The 20,017-nt window shown below is 49.2% G+C and overlaps 1 protein-coding gene across 5 annotated transcripts in view; it reads left to right on the forward strand.

Moving 5' to 3' along the window:
• GSG1L (GSG1 like) overlaps positions 1–20,017 on the forward strand; it is a 224,499-nt gene that overhangs the window by 166,768 nt on the left and 37,714 nt on the right. For all 5 annotated transcript variants that reach the window (XM_073215366.1, XM_073215364.1, XM_073215365.1 and 2 more), the window contains one exon: positions 18,499–18,610. In XM_073215366.1, coding sequence (XP_073071467.1) covers positions 18,499–18,610 — 112 coding nt within the window. The remainder of the gene's footprint in view (positions 1–18,498; positions 18,611–20,017) is intronic.

Consider the following 20,017-nt stretch of genomic DNA (forward strand, 5'->3'; position numbering starts at 1 on the left):
TCACTTACTGATTATTAACTTAGTTAAATTTAATGAGCACCTACTATATGCCAGGCACTATTCTAGAGACACAGCAATGAGCAAAGCAGAACCATTTCTGCTCCACGCAGCTGATGTGCTAGTAAGGGAGCTATTTAATAGATAAACATGACGAATGACATATCAGGTGGTGATGAGTGCTATAAAGATGGGAGAGGGGTGTCTTTTATACTGTAATAAAGGAAGGCCATTATGGGAAAGACATCTGAACAGAAACCTCAAGGAAGTTGAATTGGTTAGTTATTGTTGTATAATAAATTACCCCCAAAATTAGCAGTTAAAATGACATATATGATCTAACAGTTTCTGTGGGTCAGAGATCTGGGCACAGCTTAGTTTGAAACTCTGGCTCTGAGTCTGTCATGAGGTCACAGTCAGGCTGTCTGCTAAATACTCACTTGGGGCTAAAGTGGCCCCTTTCAAGCTGACGCTCATGGCTGCAGGCAGTTCCGGTCCCCACAGGCATCCACATGGGCCTCTCCCAAGGGCTACTCACAACATGCAGCTTGCTTCCCCCCATACATGTGATCCAAGAAAGAGAAAGAGAGAGAATGCATGCAGAGAGAGAGAGAGAGAGAGAGCCCAAGAAGGAAGCTGTGCTTTTTTTAAAACCTTGCAAACATTCCATTATATCTGCTTATTCTGTTGGTCAGTAAACCCAGCCCACACTGGACGGCAGGGGGTTCCACAAGAGTGTGAAGCCAAGAAGCAGGGATCATTCGTGGCCATCTTGGACTGTCTGCCACGGAAGTGAAGTAACAAGATGCATGGAGCAAGTACAAAGGTCCTGAGGCGGGAACATGCCTGCCATACTGAAGGGACAACAAGGAGGCCAGAGGGGCTGGAAAGGAACAACAGCCAGGGGAAGAGGAGCAGGAGATATGATCAGGGATATAGATTTCTGTTATCATGACTTAATCCATTAGTCTCCTGTGGGTGAAATTTAGGGTATTTCCAACCCTCTGCTGCAATGAGTATCCTTGTCCCAATATGTTTGCCTACATGTGCAAATACATTTGAGGGTAAATTTCTAGAAGTGAAACTACTGGTTCAAAAAGAAGGCTCATAATCAGTTTTGACAGTCATTGCCAAATTCCCCTCCAAAGAGCTGACCCTCCTGCTGGCCTCCCCTGAGGGTCTTTGATGCCCTTGAGTTCCCCTGCCCTTGCCTGGGCCTAGTGCCCCATCCTGGCTGTGTCACACTGAAGGACTGTGCTGTCTTCCCGGGGCTCCCATCTTTCCCCCATCCTGGTCCCTCCCTCCAGAAGACTGTCCTGCTGCTGCAGATGGCTGGGGAGTCTAACAGCTTTCTGTATGCTTTTCCCAAGAGTTGGAAACTCCCTGATGACTATTTTGAGACAATGAGTTGAGCTTGTGCTTGTCTACCATTTGTCTCTGGAAAGGTGGCTGGCTGGCAGAATCTGACAAAGGACAGAGTACAGAGACCGCCTTGCCTGGAAGGAGAGGCTGCCGCCGCCTAACGCTTACCCTCTGGATAAAGCCAAGCCACACACTGCCCACGTGATATTACCAAGGCCTGGCTAGGCCTAGGGGTGCTGACACTCACTGGAATGGAGACCACCTAAGAGCCAACCGATTTATCAAGCATTTAGTGTGTGCCCTGTGTTTTATGTATAATGCAACTATGAATGGGAGACGTGTCATCTGCCTGCTTAAAGGCCTCCAATGGCTTTCTGCTCTGTTCTGAATAAAATCTCAACCCTTCCCCACCTACCTGTACCCCTCTGTTCTTGCTGCCCAGGTTCCAGCCACACTGACCCCTCCTCCACATCTTGGGGCCTTGGCAGTTGCTGTTCCCTCTGCCTGGGACTGTTCCCAGGCCTTTTCATGGGCCTCCTCCTCATCCTTCAGGTTCCAGCTTTAAGCCCCTTCCCAGAGAGGCCTTCCCTGATGATCTCATTTGCAGTAGCCTCCACAGCCGCTCTCTGTCTTCTCAGTCTGCTGCTTCTTCGAAATTACAAGTTTATTGTCTTTTTCCTCCACTTGAGTTTCAGCTCCATGCAGACAGGGATTCTGTCTTGCTCTACTAAGACACAATCTTAGGATTGTGTCTCTAAGACTTAGGCAAATATCTGGCACAAAAGAGGTGCTCAGAGAATATTGGTTGTATGAGTGGATATAACTAGGTATTATCCCCACTTTTCATATGAGGAAACAGGGGTTCAGAGATGTTAAGTGACTTGTTCACAGACACACAGCTGGGAAGTTGCAGAGCTGAGATTCAGCCTCAGGTGTGTCTAACTACAATCCAGTGGTCTCTTTCCTCCTGGGTGGCCAGATGGATATTGCTGGCTGTCAAGAGAAAATGGGTGGGTGTCACGCTAGTGTCTGAAACTTTAAAGCTAGTGGTGTCTGGGCAGGTGTGCCAAAGGGTCCACGGAGGCTGAAATGGCTGCTGCCTCCTCATTTGCATCCCTCTAGACAGAGCCAAGTCACACACTGCCTACATGACAAGTCTTGATGAGGCCTCTGTGCTCTGAGACTCACTGGGGTGGAGACCATATGAGATGATCTATGCCAGAATAGCCAAGATTTGGGTCACCACCCACAGCCACCCCTGGGCTCCATATTTGGCCTGATCCTCCTGATCTTAGCTTTCTTGGGGTTCTGTCTCTGGTAGCCTGAGGCTGCCTCTGATGGCTCTCAGTCCCTCCTCCTCCCCCAGCCAAGTTTCAATTGTTCTTGTCATCATGCTTAGTCATATTTCTTCCCCTCAAGTTCAGGTTGCATCAGAAGGCAGTGATAGTGACCTTTGTCTGGAGCACCTGGCCCTTCAAGGGATAGCAGAGAAATATTCAAGGGTACCCAGTCCAGAGCTAGCCCACCCATCCCTCCACATATGTCTTTAACCTTTCTGAGCCTCAGTCTCCTTTTCTATTAAAGAGAAACAATAATGCCTCCTCCCTTATAAAGTTCTCATGCAGAATCAATGAAATGATGCACGTGTAATTCCTACGTGGCATGCGCAGTCAAGTTCTCCATGGTGGTAGCTTCGTTTGAGTCACCGTGTAGCCCATCTGTCACCTTACAAGGCCTTCCTCCTTCCCTCAAGTCGGCCTGGGGTTCCCCACTCTGCCTCCTCTCAAAGCTCCCTCTGTGTCTTCTCTCAGATAGCTCACAACACTTCCTGGCTACTTGCTCTTCCCCTTTCTCCTCCATGAGGACACACATCATTCCTGAATCACCTTTACAAGATAAGTCATGGCCAAGCGGAAATGTCAGTAAATGTATTTTACATTGACCTGTGACACAAAGGGCCCTTCGCTTGTTGGTCTGGTCGGGGAGAAGAGTGAGCTGAAAGTGGCAGGTGGGCTTGGAGGTGTTGGGGGAGGAGAGTGGGACAGCATTGTCCATAGGCATGGGGAGAGCTCAGACTCTGTCCAGGGAAGTGTCAGCATCTGACACTTCCTGTCTGACCTGGCAGGCAGAGCACTGCAACAGGAGTCTTGGAGCCAGGTCGGGTGAGGGCATTGACCGTGACCAGAATAGCCTCAACATTTGTAGAGCAGTGCCTATGCTCCAGGCAGTGTTCTACATACTCATGACTCATTCCCATAACTAGGTGGAGAAACTGAGGTCCAGAGCATTTAAAAGAATTGCCTGGGTCACCCAGCCAGTAAGTGTTGGAGGCAGGATTTGGATCCAGGCCAGTCTGCACTGTCCTGCCTCCCATGACACTATCTGAGTGGTCTGCTGGTTGGAAGAGGCCCAGCCAGCAAATGCGGATGGGAGAGATGGTCTAGTCTGGGATGTGGGATGAGGTGATAGGGAAGGTATATTCTCAGAGGCCCTCGAGGACAGTCAACAGTTGGGAGGGAACTCGGCAGTTTGTTTGGGGATGACCTGGATGGGGTGGGGTGCAGAGGGCCACCCCTGGATCAGGCCTAGGGAGGGAGGCTCACCCAGACCCTGCCTTGGGATCCCTAGTCGGGAACAGGCCATCAGAGCCCGTGGCCAGCAGTCTGCTGCCGCGCAGTTGGTTGATTATCACTGGGGCAGGCAGGGTGGCCTGTGGGGAGCCCCAGCTCCAGGCTGCCCCCAGGGCCTGCCTAGAGCCACCACTCCCCTGTCTCTCCTCAGCAGCTTGTGAACCCAGCTGAGCCTTGATTCTTTGAGGTCTGAGGGCTTCGCAGCCCTAATGCCTGCTCCCAGCACCAGGAGCCCTGGTGGGAGCTCCCTGCTTGAGCCATAGGCCTTCCTCAGAAGAGAGGCAGGAAAACCCTGCCTCCATGGAAAGAACAGATGGGAAAAGTGGAAGGTCTTCAGCAAGGACGCCAGGGCTGAAGGCACAAAGGCAGTGCTGTGCAGGCCACACCCTGGGCTCCTGGGGACCCTGCCCAGCCATCCTCCACAAGCACCCACCGCCCCATGATTTGCTCAGACCCAGGCAGTCTGAGCTGCTCCTGAAGGAGCTCTTAGCACTGGCTGCAGGGTGACCGGGAAGAGCATCTCCACACCCACTCCAAGCTTCGCTGCACCACCTCATTCCAGCTTTGTCCTGTCACCTGGCCCAAATCTTGAAGGCTTCCACCTCCGTTCCTATTTCAGAAGAGTGGTGGGCCATGGGGTGTCTGCAATCCACTGACATCTGGGCCCCTCCATGGGTTCATCCGAGTCAGGTCAGGAAAAGATGGCTTGTGGAGACTCACAGAGCCAGCAGGCGCTTCTCAAGGAGGCGAGGCTGACAGCTGCCCCCGACCCCCACCGCCCAAGGCCCTGCAACAGCTCCCATCCTGCCTCCCACAGCAGGCCTCTGAGGCCCTGCACTCAGCCTCCACCTCTTTCCTTCCCCAAAACAGAACGTGTGGCTCCTTTCCCACCTCGCGGCCTCTGCACTTGCCCTTTCCTCTGCCTCTGCCTCTCTCCTCCCAGAAGGTCACAATTTTCAGGTCTCAGCTTAAACGTCATCTTCCCAGAGGCTGGCCCCAGCTTCCTTGGCCAAATTTCCTCATCATTTTTTCCTCGTTCCTCTTCTCTCCTTCAGGGCATTTATTAAACTCTAAATTTTTAATTTGTGTGTTTATTTTCTATCTTCCTTCATAAGAATATCAACTCCAATGGCAGGGAGCTTGTTTGTCTTATATACCCTTTTATATCCTGAACCATGAGGAGCCTGTCATACAGTAAGTGCTTAATCAATCTTTGTCAAATGAATGAATGACTGAATGGAAAAGGCTGTGATGGAATGGTAAAATATCTGGACTTGGAGTCAGGTGGGCCTGGACTCAAACATGCTGTGTTACCCTGGGAGTATTGCTTTACCTTTCTGAGCTTCAGTCTCTCACTTGTCAAATAGTGTATAACCAAACCTAGCCTTCCTGGAGTTAGGCATTACATATTGTGAGATAGTTGAGTACTTTACAAACTGTAAAGGGCCCAGGGAAGGGGCTAAAGTCTGAAGGTTCTGTTCTCCGGAGGCTGTTCATCTCATTTTCTTGGTGCGCAGGCATCTTCCTGGGAAGTAAAACTAATGGGATGGAATCACAGCTTCGTTGCAGGCAGGTGTGGGGGTTCAGAGCACTGAAAATCTAACTAACCAGAAGAGTAGGATTTGCATTTCAGTCAATGAGATGGGAGGGATTGAAGGACAGTTCTGGGAGGAATGTTCTTAGGGCTGCCTCTACAGGTCTCAGCTCTGTAAGGAGGCAGAGGAGCTGGCCACAGGGGGTGGGGTGGGGGACTGGAACTTCAGCTCCAAACCCATCACAGGCTTCTCTGTGCAGGCCAAGGTCCCTCATGGGCCAAACGGGAGGCAGGGAGCAGCTCACTGTGAGCCCGAACACAGTGAATATTCCTGCCTATGACTTGGGCACATATAACTCAATATTCCTGGGCGAGACCGAGAGAGAAAGAAACAGAGACAGGGAGAGAGAGCAACACAGAGAGAGGGGCAGGGAGAGACACAAAAACCAGACAGGGAGTGAGAGTCAAAGGCAGAGGCAGAAGGAAACAAAGAGGAAGGCAGAGGCAGAGGCGAAAGGGAAAGAAGCCAAAGGGAGGGTCTGCCCAGTGGCCCCTCTGAGCTCACGGCCTGGGAAGGATGGTGACGTGGGATTGTCTAGTGCGCCGCCCACCCCGACTGATTTAGAGCCCCCAGTGCCTTCTGTAATGTGAGCACGCTGCCTCAAAGAGCATGCTTCTAGTGCTTAAAGATTCTACCATTCATGCCACATAGGCCCCAAAAGTAAAGCCAGTTCCTTCCTTGGGGCCCAACGCAAGAGAGACAGTCTGTTGGCAGGTGAGAAAAGCTGGCCTTGCACTTCCGAGGGAAAGTGTGCTCTCCAAGATTCCCCCACCAGCAGGTTCCCAAGCATGTGGCATGCTTTGTGCGGCACGAGGATCCCCACGTGCTGACGGGATGCACCGCAGCCTCCAGCGCCCCGGCCACAGGTGCCTCACACACCACTCTTTCCGGACTCAGGTTTCTCACACATGAGTGTGTGCATTCTCCCTCCATGACAACTGCCACATACACGTGCTATTATTTACTTGGCATTTTTCTCTAAATCATTCATTTTTGGGGAAACTTAAATTTATTCAGAAAGGAGGTCTCAGATCACTACCAGACATGAAAAGCCAGTGTCACTTGTGATAAATAGACAGGAACTGAAAAACCGTTAACATGAAAACACTGCCATTGTAGAAACATTTGTGTAGCACCTAAAACAGTGGTCTCACCCCTGGGGGATTTGGCCTTTCAGCCCCACTGTCCCTGGGAGGACACTTGGTAATATGCCTGGAGACGGGTTTTGGCTGTCTTAACTTGGGGAGTGGGGAGGTGAATGTTTCTGGCATCGAGTGAGTAGAGGCGGGGGATGCTGTTAAACATCCTGCAGAACCCAGGACAGACCCCCCACCCCCTCAACAAAGGGTGATCTGGCCCCGGCTAGCAGTCATGCTGAGACTCCTGGTCTAAAATAAGCTTGAGCACCCCAGGGAGGTGTGCCCAATTTGGGCAGCTCTGACCTGGTTAGTGCCTCTTTGTTCAGGCTCGGTTGGAACTCCCTCCCCAGAGGCACCTTCCCTGGCCCCCAGAGAGGAGTCCAGATGACTGCCCCTCCCATTGCCTAACATCCTGACCCTCGGTGGTGGTTTCCTGCTTGTGTCCATTCTCTCCCACTAGAGCTTCAAGCAGCCAGGGCCACACCTGTCTTATTCATTTCTTTCTTCAGGTCTTAGCATGGTGCCTGGCTCCTAGCAGAAGCTCAAAAGCTACATGTGGAATGAATGACATGAAAGTTGAGTGAAAAGAGACATGGATTCTGCTCCTGGAGTCCCACTTTTATTAGGCATTTAACCTCTCCTCAGCCTGCTTTTTTTCTCACCTGTGAAATGGGCCCCACTGGTAGGACTGCTGTGCCCACCAAAGAAACAGTGGGTGTGAAATTCTGGGCAGAGGTTAGGGGCCATCTGCAGGTGGAAGGGGTCCCTTGGGAGATGGGGGGCTTGTTCGCTCATTCATTTGTTCTGCCATCATTATTGAGTGCCCATACTCCTGTTCTTCCAGAGCAATTTTTAATTGTGCCCTCTTTCATCTCAAAAGATATTGGCTAGGGCAATAAATTATACAGTCCCCCTTGTTCTCGGGCTGTTGCATCTAGTGGGGCAAGTGGAAAGCTGAGCAGCAATTAAGGCTTGAGAAAGCTGTGTGCACTGCTGTCCACCCTGGCCTGCAATCTGCCTGTTGCCCCATGGCTCCCAGACTCTGCTCTTGCTAAGTGCTCAGGAACTCTGCTGAGTACAGGGCCTAGAGGCTGGGGCTGGGGCTGGCTAGGGGCTTCTCAGAAGCGGCCCACGTGGCAGACAGGGCTTGGAGTATCCTGCTCAGGGTCAAGGCCTTTCCCCACAGAGGAACCCAAGTCCATGGCTTGGATAGAACATCAAGACCATGCTCCTGAGGTGTGTGAATTTCTGGAGGAGAGATGTGGGAGAGCACAGTGGGAGAGGGGCAGAACCGTGAGCCTGTGGGGAGGGCATACATCCAGGGGTTCCCTCTGTTCTGGAGACCTTCAGCTGGCTTGTCTCGTTCCCACTACCCACGGGCCAAGGGACGTTCTCCTTTTCTCCCTACTGTCGTCCTGTAGGTGAGAGGGCCCACCCTCCATCTTGGGGGCTTGGAGCATTTTCAAGGCCATGGGAATGGGGGTTGTGCACATGCAGAGCCATGGCGGCATTAGGGACCTTGGTGGATGCCACTTTCTCTGAGCAGCCCAGAGGAGATCCTGTCTGTGTGTCTGACCACATGGCTAACTCCCAAAGTATCTGCTGCCCATTCAGCTGGGAAAGGACCCTTCGTGGAGCCTGACTTTACCCCCATGTGTTCCTGGGGATGTATTGGAAGGGGCTTGGAGTGGAGGCTTTGGGGTTGCCCTGCTCATATCTAGTTAGTTGGTTTTATTCTTTTCCTGAGACTCACTGTTCTCTCCTCCTCATCACCCCCAGGCAGGTAACTACCTGGTCTGCAGGTGGAAGAGGATTCTTCCAGACCATTTCAACCTGCGTGTAGGCTCTTGAAGACCCCAAAACCAGGACTTTGGCTCTTGTCTTCTCGGTCTCCTGTGGCATCTGTACCCCAAGGCCATAGGGGTCTTATATGTAGTAACGCAAATGAAGGGGGGTAACAGGGAACAAGAAACGAAGGGCCCTTTGTGTCACAGGTCAATGTAAAATACATTTACTGACATTTCCGCTTGGCCATGACTTATCTTGTAAAGGTGATTCAGGAATGATGTGTGTCCTCATGGAGGAGAAAGGGGAAGAGCAAGTAGCCAGGAAGTGTTGTGAGCTATCTGAGAGAAGACACAGAGGGAGCTTTGAGAGGAGGCAGAGTGGGGAACCCCAGGCCGACTTGAGGGAAGGAGGAAGGCCTTGTAAGGTGACAGATGGGCTACACGGTGACTCAAACGAAGCTACCACCATGGAGAACTTGACTGTGCATGCCACGTAGGATTTCTGCATGCACCATCTCATTGATTCTGCATGAGAACTTTATAAGGGAGGAGGCATTATTGTTTCTCTTTAATAGAAAATGAGACTGAGGCTCAAAAAGGGTAAAGACATATGTGGAAGGCCAGGCAGGCTAGCTCTGGACTGGGTACCCTTCAATACTTCTCTGCTGTCCCTTGAAGGGGCCGGAAATGCTAGAGGTAGAGGGACATGTCCATTAATATAAACAAGCCATCCTGCTACCGAATTGCCCTGGGCTATCCCAAGGCTCACCAGGAACTTGGGTCATGGCCTCTGGGCTCATTCTAGACCCCTACCTAGTGGGGAAGGTCTGAGCCTATTTATTGCCTCAGGGCTAGATGGAGAGGGCTGGGCTGGTGGCCGTTCAGTAAACCTATTACTTGAAATGAGGAGGTCCTCTCTTAAAATGCCTCCTCTGATTTGGGCCACTTCACTTTAAAAGGCAAATAGAGAAATGGTCAGAATCCAAACAGGTGTGATGTTAATGAGTCAAGTGGTCCAAAAGGAGACCTTTGGAGAAAGGTGGAGTAATTGGGATGATCCAGTGCTGAGAAGACAAGGTTGAGGGATGTTGTAGTAACTGCCGAGCTCCCAAAAGGTTCCTCTGAAGCAGATGCCAACCGGCTCACCCCTCCTTGTCCTTTGAGGGCAGAGCAAGAAATTAGCTTAAATTGGAGTTGGAAAGATTTAGGTTATGTGTAAACCAAGAGAGGCTGCAGGTTCTCGGGAGAGTGTCTAAAAATAGCCTGTTCTTTAAAAATAGACCTGGGCAAGCTTTAAACATAGCATCAGCTCAGCTTCTTGGGGATGGTTTTAAGTGTAGCTGTACCACTGCATGGGGGCCTCCCCAGGCAAAGGACAGCAGTGAGATTCAGACTTTGTTCTCTGTCAAGACAGACATCTGGATGTTTTAGAGACGTACACTTAAAGGGTTTATTTTTCTATCTGCCCCCAGCTGATTGGTGCCACCAAACACCAGCCTTTTGGATCTCAAAGTTTTCTTTCTGTTGGAGGATGCTCCAGGGCCCATGTTAACTGGGTCAGTCCCACCAGTCCCACCCAGTCCTCCCCTGCCCTGAGTCAGGGTTTCTCAGTGCTGGTGGGTTTGCAGAAATTCATCCATATCCATTTTTCCCCCCCGATCCTCCACCACCCTGCAACCTGCCTTCCCAACCCCTAGGCACAGCACCCTTGGGCTGGCAGTGTCCTCTTTCACTTGGATGGCTGCAGCTGCCCCTCCCCACACTCCCTGCTTCCCACCTTTGCCTTCTCGTTGCCCCGGCCGCAGCCAGAGTCTCCCTGCCTTCCTTACAGTTATGCAGTCCCTGCCCATTACCCTTGGGATAAAGCCCAAATTCATTAAATGGCTTTAGAACTTTTCAGGCAGTGTCCTATTTATCCCTCCAGCCCCAGCTCCACCACCTACATGCCCTTCCTAATGGACCTTCCTCTGTGCCCTTAGGCTCTGCTGGGCTGGTTCCTCTGCCAGCTCCACCTGCCTCCTCTTTCTGGCCTTCAGCTCTCCGCTTGGATGTCACCTTCTCAGGAGCCTTCTCTGACCTCCCCACCCCAGCATGGCCTAGGAGCCCATGGAGGGTTCCCGTGGGCCCAGGGCTCCCCCACTGGCTGCCCTGTCTGTCTCTCTTACCCCTGATGCATTGGGAGGCCAGATCACCTGTTGCAAATGTAACCCCCACCCAGCTAGAAAGAAGGCCTAGCACAGAGCAGGTGCTCAGTATATGCTCAGTGACTAACTGACTATCAGGCCACCCTAGCAGGGGTCCCCCTTTGCTACCATCGTACCCTGTCTACTCTGGTTTTGGCTTCCTCCAGGTCCCCACCAGCCCATCTGTCTTATATCCCTGACATAACAGACATCAGTGCCCACATATACAAGAATATTTATTTAGACATGAATGCTCTCTGAGTTTTCTGAGTAATAACTTAGACAGCATCTTTAATAATACAGTCTATTATAAATTAATTAATCAGCTGTCTCCCTGATATCTCAATTAAATGGAGCATACCATTAGTATAATACATCCAAACCTTGCAACAGGGAGGCGGGCTGGGTGCAGAAGTCCTGGAATCCAGCTGGGCATCACTGCTGTATATCCTTACCCAGGCGCATCTCTGGACTGGAGGGAGCTTCCTCCGGAGGGGTCACAGGCAGGGTCCACCATGCCCCAAGCATGCTGTACAACCAGTGCCCACCCCTACCCATGCAGGGAGACCCTCCTGTGGGTCCTCTTTCAGCGCCCAAATCCCAGGGGCTCTCTGCTTGACCTCACTTGAAACTCTTGAACAGGGACCACACGCACACGCACACATGCACACACGGCACTGCCCCTCGGGCCACATGCACTTCCACACCCCGGCCAGTTTGCCCACTCTCCAAAAGACTGTTTCACACCTTCGCTTCACTTTCGGACGCCCACCCTCCACCCCGCCACATCCACGTCCATCTCCACAGCTGGGGCCCTTCCTTGCTTGGTGGCGAGCAACAAGCCAAGGCACCTCGGTCCTGGAATGTGCGCCATGCGCCTTCCCAGCTCCTGTGGAAACCCACCCCTCTGCTTTGTAGAACTTCCGCCCCTTCTTGACTTCCCTCTCCCTCCCTCCTCTTGCTTCTGGCTCCTGGGCACCATCCCTTCGGTCCCCCTCTGGGTAAGCCCCAAAACATTCTGTGTCCCCCTCCTGGAGATCCCTCCCGAGCCCCAGGGCCTCTCCAGCAACCAGCTTTGACACCTTTTCTGTGACAGTATGGCTGTTTCCTTCTCAGCCTGCTGCAGTGGGCATGTGTCCCCAGTGGCCTGCATGTTGGCAGCTCCAGGGTCACTTCTCTGTGTCTTGGACCCACTGCCCCCCCTCCCCTTGGCATGCGTCCTCTCCTGGCCTTGGTGATGTCACAGCCCCAGCTCCAACCCCCTGCTGCCCCTCCACTCTACTCTGCCCTAGACGAGGGCTGCGCCCTTCTCCCCTCTCCATCCCATCTCTCTCCTGGTCCTCTCTTCTAGGCCCACATCTGTATGCCAAGGACTCATTGAATATGTCTTCAGAATGATCTTAAAACATAAATTAGTTGACAGATAGTAACTGCACTAGTGGGGATTAGGATTTAATAAGATGGGTAACTGTTTAACCACTGTGTCATAAACATGAACCATTATAAGATTGCATACAATGATACTTCAATTAAAAAGTATATATATAAATAATAAAATATAGTAACTGCAACCTAAAAACAAACAAACAAGCATAAATTAGGCCCTGCTTCTACCCTCTGCTGGCTTCCCATGGCACTCAGAATGAAAGCCAGACTCCTCACTGTGACCTGTAAGGTCCTGGGTGGCCTGCCCTGCCTGCCATCCTGACCCATCTCCAAATACCCTTTCCTTTTCCTGCTCTGCCACAACCTTATCTGCCAACAGGGCAGGCTCTGTTACCTTTAAGGCCTTTGCCCTGGCCATTCCCTCTTCTCGACTGTTCTTCCCCAGCCCTCCATGTAGCTGTCTCCAGTTCCCCATAAAGGCCCCTGTTTAACATGTCACCTCCTCAGAGAGGCCCTCCCTGACCACCCAGTCTGAATATCCCCCAGATACTTTCTGTCACTTTTCCCTACCTGACATTTTCTGGTTAATCTATGTGCTCACTGTCTGGACTCCCTGGAACTTGAGGCCCTGGAAAGCAGGACGTCTGTCTGCCTGTTTCAGTTTCCCCACATCCCCTGGAACAAAGCCTGGTGTGTGAAAAGCATTTCAATAAATAATTGTCAGCTGATGGATTTACTGAATGATAAATAAATGAATGATGCCTCTGGCATTTGCTCACGTAGAGAATTTGTTCCCCTGAGTTTTCAAATCCGTCTCTCTCCTAGCTCATGCCCATATCCCAGATCTTGGGCCTTTATGCCAGCCAGCCTATTATCTCAGGCACCTTGCAGTTATCTATTCATTCAACAAACATGTACCTAACACTTACTGTGTGCTGGGGATTCAGTGGAGAGCAGAACAGACCCAGTCCCTGGTCTAGAGTGCAGTCTAGAGGGCCTATACAGTGAGTCTCAGGCATGTATGACTTCATACACTCAAAAAACACTTTATAGGACTTATTATATGCCAAGCACTATTGTAAGTACTTTGTAGGTATATACCATTTACCCTCATACCAACCTCTGGGGCAGGTCCTATTATTATCCCCATATTAGAGTTGAGACAACTGAGGCACAGAAGGATGAGGTGAACTGCCCAACATCACACAGCTGGAGCTGGGCTTCATCCCTCCCTCTGCCTCACTCCTGCTTTAGCCTGGGCTCAATGGCTGACCTTCCTGACCTTGTCTCTTAATTCTGGCTCCATGCTAGCCCCTCTGGACTTGACAAAGGAATTCTGCCTTGTCAGTCTGACCAGCTCTTCCTGTTTTGGGTTCTGAGTGGCACCACACCCAGCCCAGCTCTGACTCCCTTGGCCAACATCCCCCCACCCCCAGTGCTCTTCAAGGTCCCCCAGGGTCAGGGAGGAGCCATGCCTGCCTCACCACATGGGCTGGAATTCCACTGATGGTGTCAGCGCTGGGACATTCCGGAAACCATGAGATTTACAGCTCTGAGTTTCCTGGTGTGGGTCCATGCCAGGAAGCAGCGATATGATGCACAGGAAAACCTCATTCATTTAGTTGGTGCTAATTTAGGAGGTGCAGTAACTCAGCAGAAAGTCACTTTTTAATTCAGATGAATTGGAAACAGTTCCTTCTGCTGAGGATTCATATGATAGATGCTACTAGCGGACCTCACTTTACAAAACAAACATGGGCGAGGGTCAGACTTTTGAAGCAGAATCTTTAAAATGCAATCAGAGAATCTCACCAATTGTCTGTGAGTGGACTGTAATTTTCATTTATTGAATGTTCTTAAAGCATGAGCTTTCATATTTGGGAAAAATGGAATTCAATTGAGAAATCAATGCTTTCCTCAACTAACAATTTGGAAAATTCTGCCAACAGGCTGGGCTTGGCTTCTGGGTCTAGCTGGGAGCTTTTGTATTGAAATGCTGTTATATGCCCACTGTCATGGTCATTCTTGTGAATGTTTTCCTTCTTCAGTGGATGCTCATTGAAACTGCCTCTGTCTACTACTATCCCCATTTTATAGATGAGAAAAGCAAGGCACTCAGGGATCACATCTGGACTGGTACAGTGAGGAAAGAATTGAAGAAGTTACAATAGCTGAGGGTTTTGGAGAGCAAGGTCCCCCCTCAGAAAGGGACTGGTGGGGGCTAAGGAAGGGCTTGGGGTCCCACCCAAGAGCTAAGACTCCTGGTAGGGCAGCATTTCCAGAGGGAATGACTACTGGGTAGTAAAGAGGGGAGACTTGTCTTCCAGCACAGACTCTACTGTAAGTTAGTGTGGCACTGACAAGAACAGAGAGGTTTGTGGAACAGAATTTGGAAATAGAGTCACTTATATGTGGAGCTTAGAACATGATATTAAAGTGTCATTTAAATCAGTGGGGACAGAACACACTGTTCTATAAGCATTCCAAGCAACTAGCTACTCATTAAAAAGTTCACTTAGATCCTTACCCATCACCATTCTCCAAGATGAATTCCAGGTGAATTAACATAAAAATATAGGCAAATGGGTGTATAATATTGGTTTTCTTAAACTAGATATAGGAAGTGAAAACAAGAAAAGACTGATAAATTTGACTATATCAAATACCAAAATGTATATAAAATACCAAAATGTATGACAAAAACACCATTATATATAATTGTCAAAACTCAGTATCACCCAAGATGTCCTTCACTAGGTGAGTAGACCATAGGTGAATGATCTGTGGTACATCTGACAATGGACTATTATTCAGCAATGAAAAGAAATGAACTATGAGCCATGAAAAGACATGTAGGAACCATAAATCCATATTACTAAGTAAAAGAAGCCAGTCTGAAAAGGCTATACGTATGATTCCAACTATATATATGACATGCTGGAAAAGGCAAACCTATGGAGACAGTAAAAATATCAGTGGTTGCCAGGGATTTGGGGTGGGGGTGGGGAAGGAGGGATGAATAGGTGCAGCACAGGGGATCTTTAGGGCTATGAAACTATTTGATGCAGTAATGGTGAATACAGGTCATCATACATTGGTCAAAATCCACAGAATGTACAACTCAAAGAGTTAGTCTAATGTAAACTGTGGATTTAGTTAACAGTAATGTATCGATACTGGTTCATCAGTTGTAACAAGTGTAACACACTAATGCAAAAGGGGAAGCTGTGGGGGCAGAGAAAGGGGGCATATAGGAACTCTCTGTCATTTCCACTCAGTATTTCTGAAAACCTAAAACTGCTCCAAAAAATAGTCCATTAACAAAAAAAACATGTTCTATACATGGGAAAAGACAAGCAGTAAACTATTTGTAGTCTATGCAGCAGACAGGATTAGCAGACAGGATTAGCCATGTGGTCTGTGTTGCAACTGCTCAACTCTTTCTTTTTTTGCTTCAGAAGGTTGTTATGAAAATTAGAGTCTGTCAGAGTACGTATCACACAGTAGGGGCACAAGGATTAGTATCCAGGATACATAAAGAATTCCTACCAATTCATAAGAGATTTTTAAAAAAAGAAAAATTGAGAAAGGATACAGGCAGGCACATTCATAGAAGAAATAGAAATGGTTAGTAAACATGTGAAAAATGTCCAAGCTCACTGATAATGAGAAAAAATATAGAACCTAAAACAACGTTGAAGAGTCATTTTTCACCATGCAATGGGCAACATTTTTAATACTTTATAACATCAAGTTTTGGTGAGGATTTGGGTGCATACTCTCATTCAGCTGGCAGAACTACAAAATGATTCTGCCACTCAGGACAGCAATTCAGCAACATACTCAAATTTAAAATGCATATACTTCTTGTTATTCGTTCTGGAGAAATACTTCCTTGTATGTACAAGAAGACTTGTAGAAGAGTGTTCATTGCAGCATTGCTTATAGAGCCAAAAATTGGAAATAACTTAAATGCCATCAATTGGTTGGATAAATAAAACATGGTACTTCATTATCAAAGAATTCTATGCATTAGTTCCAATGAATAAGGTATATCCATTCTGTGCCTCTTAGCAAGTTCACCAGAATTTTGTCAAGTAAAGAGAAATAAGGTATCCATATGGCTCAGCCCTCTTCTCTTCCTTCCAACAGACTGAGCCAAGGCAGAGAAGACTGGAAAGGCTACCATTGGTGGGTGTGAGAGAACCCAGGACTGTCTGGCATCACCTGCCAGGGTGTAGCTAAGGAGCACATCTAGGTTGTGCTCTGGCCTGGCAGAGAGCCTGGGGGAGGCTGGCCCTTGAGGAGGCTCCTGAGGGAGCCTTGGCACTTGTCATGGTCACCCTCCTCTGGATTTCCTGACTCAAGTGCTCCCCACCAGTCTTCATCCTGAGGTCAGAAAGCCATGAAAAATGTTCATGAGAGAGTGACTCCAGCCCAGGGACACACCACCACCTCTGAGTCTTTGGTTTCCACTGGGCATGGAGTCAAGGGCCCGGAAGGAGACACGGGTGTGTTCCTGCCTGCTCGCACCAGCTCACCAGTGCCGACTGTGCACACCTCTTCTCTGCTCTACTTGTAGTGACGTCGCGTTGGTAGCTTGAAATTGGCTATGTTGGAAATTGGCAAATACTACAAATCAGGGCTTTTTTCTTCAGGAGAACCACTTAAACATTTACCTTCACTCCATGGGAACACAGGATGCCCTCCCCCCCCACCCCCTTACTGCACACAGCTGGGTTCAGGACACAGAGCCTCACTCCCTCTTTACTTCTGCCTTTTCTTATCTCTAGCTCTCCCTTCCTTATCTCCCTATTCTCTGTCTCCTCATCAGGAACAGGGGAAAGGGTAACTGGGGCAACAGGGGGAGGACTATAGGTATCATGGAAAGGGCATTTGGATTTAAGAGCATTTGGATCTGGGCCCCAGTCACAACTATGCTATCTACTCCCTTTGTAACCTTGGACAGACTTCACCACTCTGAGCTTCTATTTTCTCAACTGTGAAATGGGAATAATCAAATTCAGGGCTACCATACACAGCCTTGCAGGTGTGGTTCTGCTTCAACTCCAGGGAGTCACTTGCACATAGACTCTGATGTGAACGAGCCCTATGGAGACGTGCAGTGGGCAACATGAGCAACAGGACATGGCCCTTACTTCAGAAGGTTGTTCTGTTAAGGACCAGATAGGTAAATATTTTAGGCTTTGTGGGCCATGTGATCTGTGTTGCAACTGCTCAACTCTTTCTTTTTTTGCTTCAGAAGGTTGTTATGAAAATTAGAGTCTGACAGAGTACGTATCACATAGTAGGGGCACAAGCATTAGTGGTTTCCTTTCTTCTTGTCATCTCTATCCTTTTCCTTCTCATAGATACTGTATCCCTCCATCCTAAGGTTAGGTCCTGCCAGTAAGCCACACACTGTGGCCCCCCTTGAGGCCTCCAGATGCCACAGTCCACACAGAGAAATGTCTCCAGGTTCATAATAATCCTGGTAGCTGTAATGATCGCCACCAGGCACCAGACACTGGGTTGCCTTGCCGCATGTCATTCCCTTGTCACCTTGCCTGTCATGATTCTCACCTTAGAGTTTAAAGAACTGAGGCTCAGACAGGCAAGCCTTGTCCAGGGCTACATAGTGAAAATGTGGTGGAAGAGGCTTTCGACTCAGGTTCCTTAGAATCAAAGTTCTCTCAGCTAGTGGGCTCACAGATTTTTGACCATGAGCCACAGGAAAACATTTTATGTTACAATCACTACACACATAAATACATGTATAGAACCGAAATGTTTCATAAAACAGTATTTATTCCTACTACATTTGATGGTATCAGACATTTCTATTCCATTCCATTCCATTCTTGTTAATTTTTTAGCTAGTTGCAAAATCCATGAAATTGGTTTCAGGACCCACTAGTGTAGTGAGTCAAGTGAAGAAATGACCTTCTAACACAGGAATTAGCAAACTATAGCCCATGGGCTAAATCTGGCCCACCACCAGCTTTTGTAAATAAAGTTTTATTAGCACACAGCCATGCTATCCATTTATGTATTGTCTTTGGCTCCTTTGTGCTACAACAGTAGAGTCGAGCAGTTGCAACACAGACCACATGGCCCACAAAGCCTAAAATATTTACCTATCTGGTCCTTAACAGAAAAGGATTGCCTATCCATACACAGATCTGACTCTGTGTCTTCCTTGCTTGAATTTCTCCAGGGCTGCCCTTTGCCCTCTGGCTAAAACTCAAACTCCTTGGCTGGCTTAGAAAACCACCACCCTCCGGCCTCCTGTGCATTGGTCCTACTGAGCACCCTTCCCCCGGAGGTCCATGCTTTCCCCTAACACTAACGGGCCCCTAGGGGGTGGGCAAAGCCCTGCCTTGCTTCCTGATGCCTTGTTCTGCCCCCCCACCCCACAGGCCTCCTGGGAATGGTAGCCCACATGATGTACACGCAGGTGTTCCAGGTCACCGTGAGCCTTGGCCCTGAAGACTGGAGACCCCATTCCTGGGACTACGGGTGGTCCTTCTGGTAAGTAGCTTTTGACCTTCAGACCCAGAGCCCCCAGACATGCTGGGACTTCAGCAGCTCGGCCCATTTCAAGGGATGGAGACGTGGAGGTAGCCCAGATTCTCAGGCACTTTGAAACCCTAGATCTGGGTCTGTGGACCAAATCTGGCCTACCACCTGTTTTTATTCAGCCCTCAAGCTAAGGACAGTTTTACACTTTTAAATGCATGAAAATAAGTCAAAATAAGAATAGTATGTTGTAGCATGTGAAATTATGTGAAATTCCAATTTCAGTGTCCATAAATAAAGTTTTATTGGGATACAGCTATGCTTATCATTTACATGACTTCAGCTGCTTCATGCTACAGTGGTAGAGCTGAGTGGTTGCCCCAGAGACTGGATGGCCCACAAAGCCAGAACATTTACCACCTGGCCCTTTACAGAGAAAGTTTGCAGCCTTAGAGGCTGCTCTGGAAGGTAGAGAGGGATGTTGGTCACACCTGAAGGCAGGCAAGCTGTGGAGGGTTCTGGGAGGTCCAACAGGTTAGCAGGACCCCAGTGAGGGACCCCGAATATAGGAATAGAGGCTGCTCTGGAAGGTGGAGAGGGATGTTGGTCACACCTGAAGGCAGCTTACCAGCTTACCAGCTGTAGAATCCCAAGCTTAAGTAAGCAAGGGGTGTGTGGTCAAGTAGTCAGCTAGGGTGCCTTGGGTTGGAATAGGAAAATCCATCACATCAGCCTAAGCAGCTGGGCCGTGGGCTTCAGGGTACATTTGATCCAGAGCCACTGAAGTCACCAAGCCTGAGTCCTCTCCTCTGTAATCATCTGAGCATTGCCTCCTCTACATGTTAACCTTGCCCCGGGGAGATGTCCCTTCCTGGTGGTGAGAAAGCCCTTCTGACACTGATTCTTTGTCCTTCATACACAGGAGAAGAAAAGGCTTCTCTTTCCCCAATGTTGACTGTAGTCCCAAGCCTCCCTTTGATGGGCCTGACTTCGGTCATTTTCTCTTTCCTGAATCATCACCAGGGCTGGGGGAATGTTAAGAGTTTGTTGGCTCAGTTTGACTAGGCCTATCTCTGGAGCAAGGTGTGAGTCAGAAACTCTTAAATGGTGAGTGGGTGAAATGGATGCTGGGTGAGCTACCACAGTGTTTGCTTCAGGCACACCTGGATCCAGGTAATCCTGTGACTCATCAGGAACCGGTCATTTTCCCCCTTTACTGTCTCTGTCCCTTCTGTGTTGGCTCCATTCACAAGCAGACTTTCCCCAAGTGGGAGCAAAGGTGGTCACCATGCTCAGCTCTAGGCTTACATCTTATAAATGTAGCAGTACCAGCAGAGAGATAGGGCTTTTTCCCAATATTTCCAGCTAAAGTTCTTGAATAGCTTAATTAGCTGAAGTCATGTGAGCATCCCTCAACCC

Source organism: Manis javanica, chromosome 10 (assembly GCF_040802235.1).
Source record: "Manis javanica isolate MJ-LG chromosome 10, MJ_LKY, whole genome shotgun sequence".
Taxonomy (NCBI): domain Eukaryota; kingdom Metazoa; phylum Chordata; class Mammalia; order Pholidota; family Manidae; genus Manis; species Manis javanica.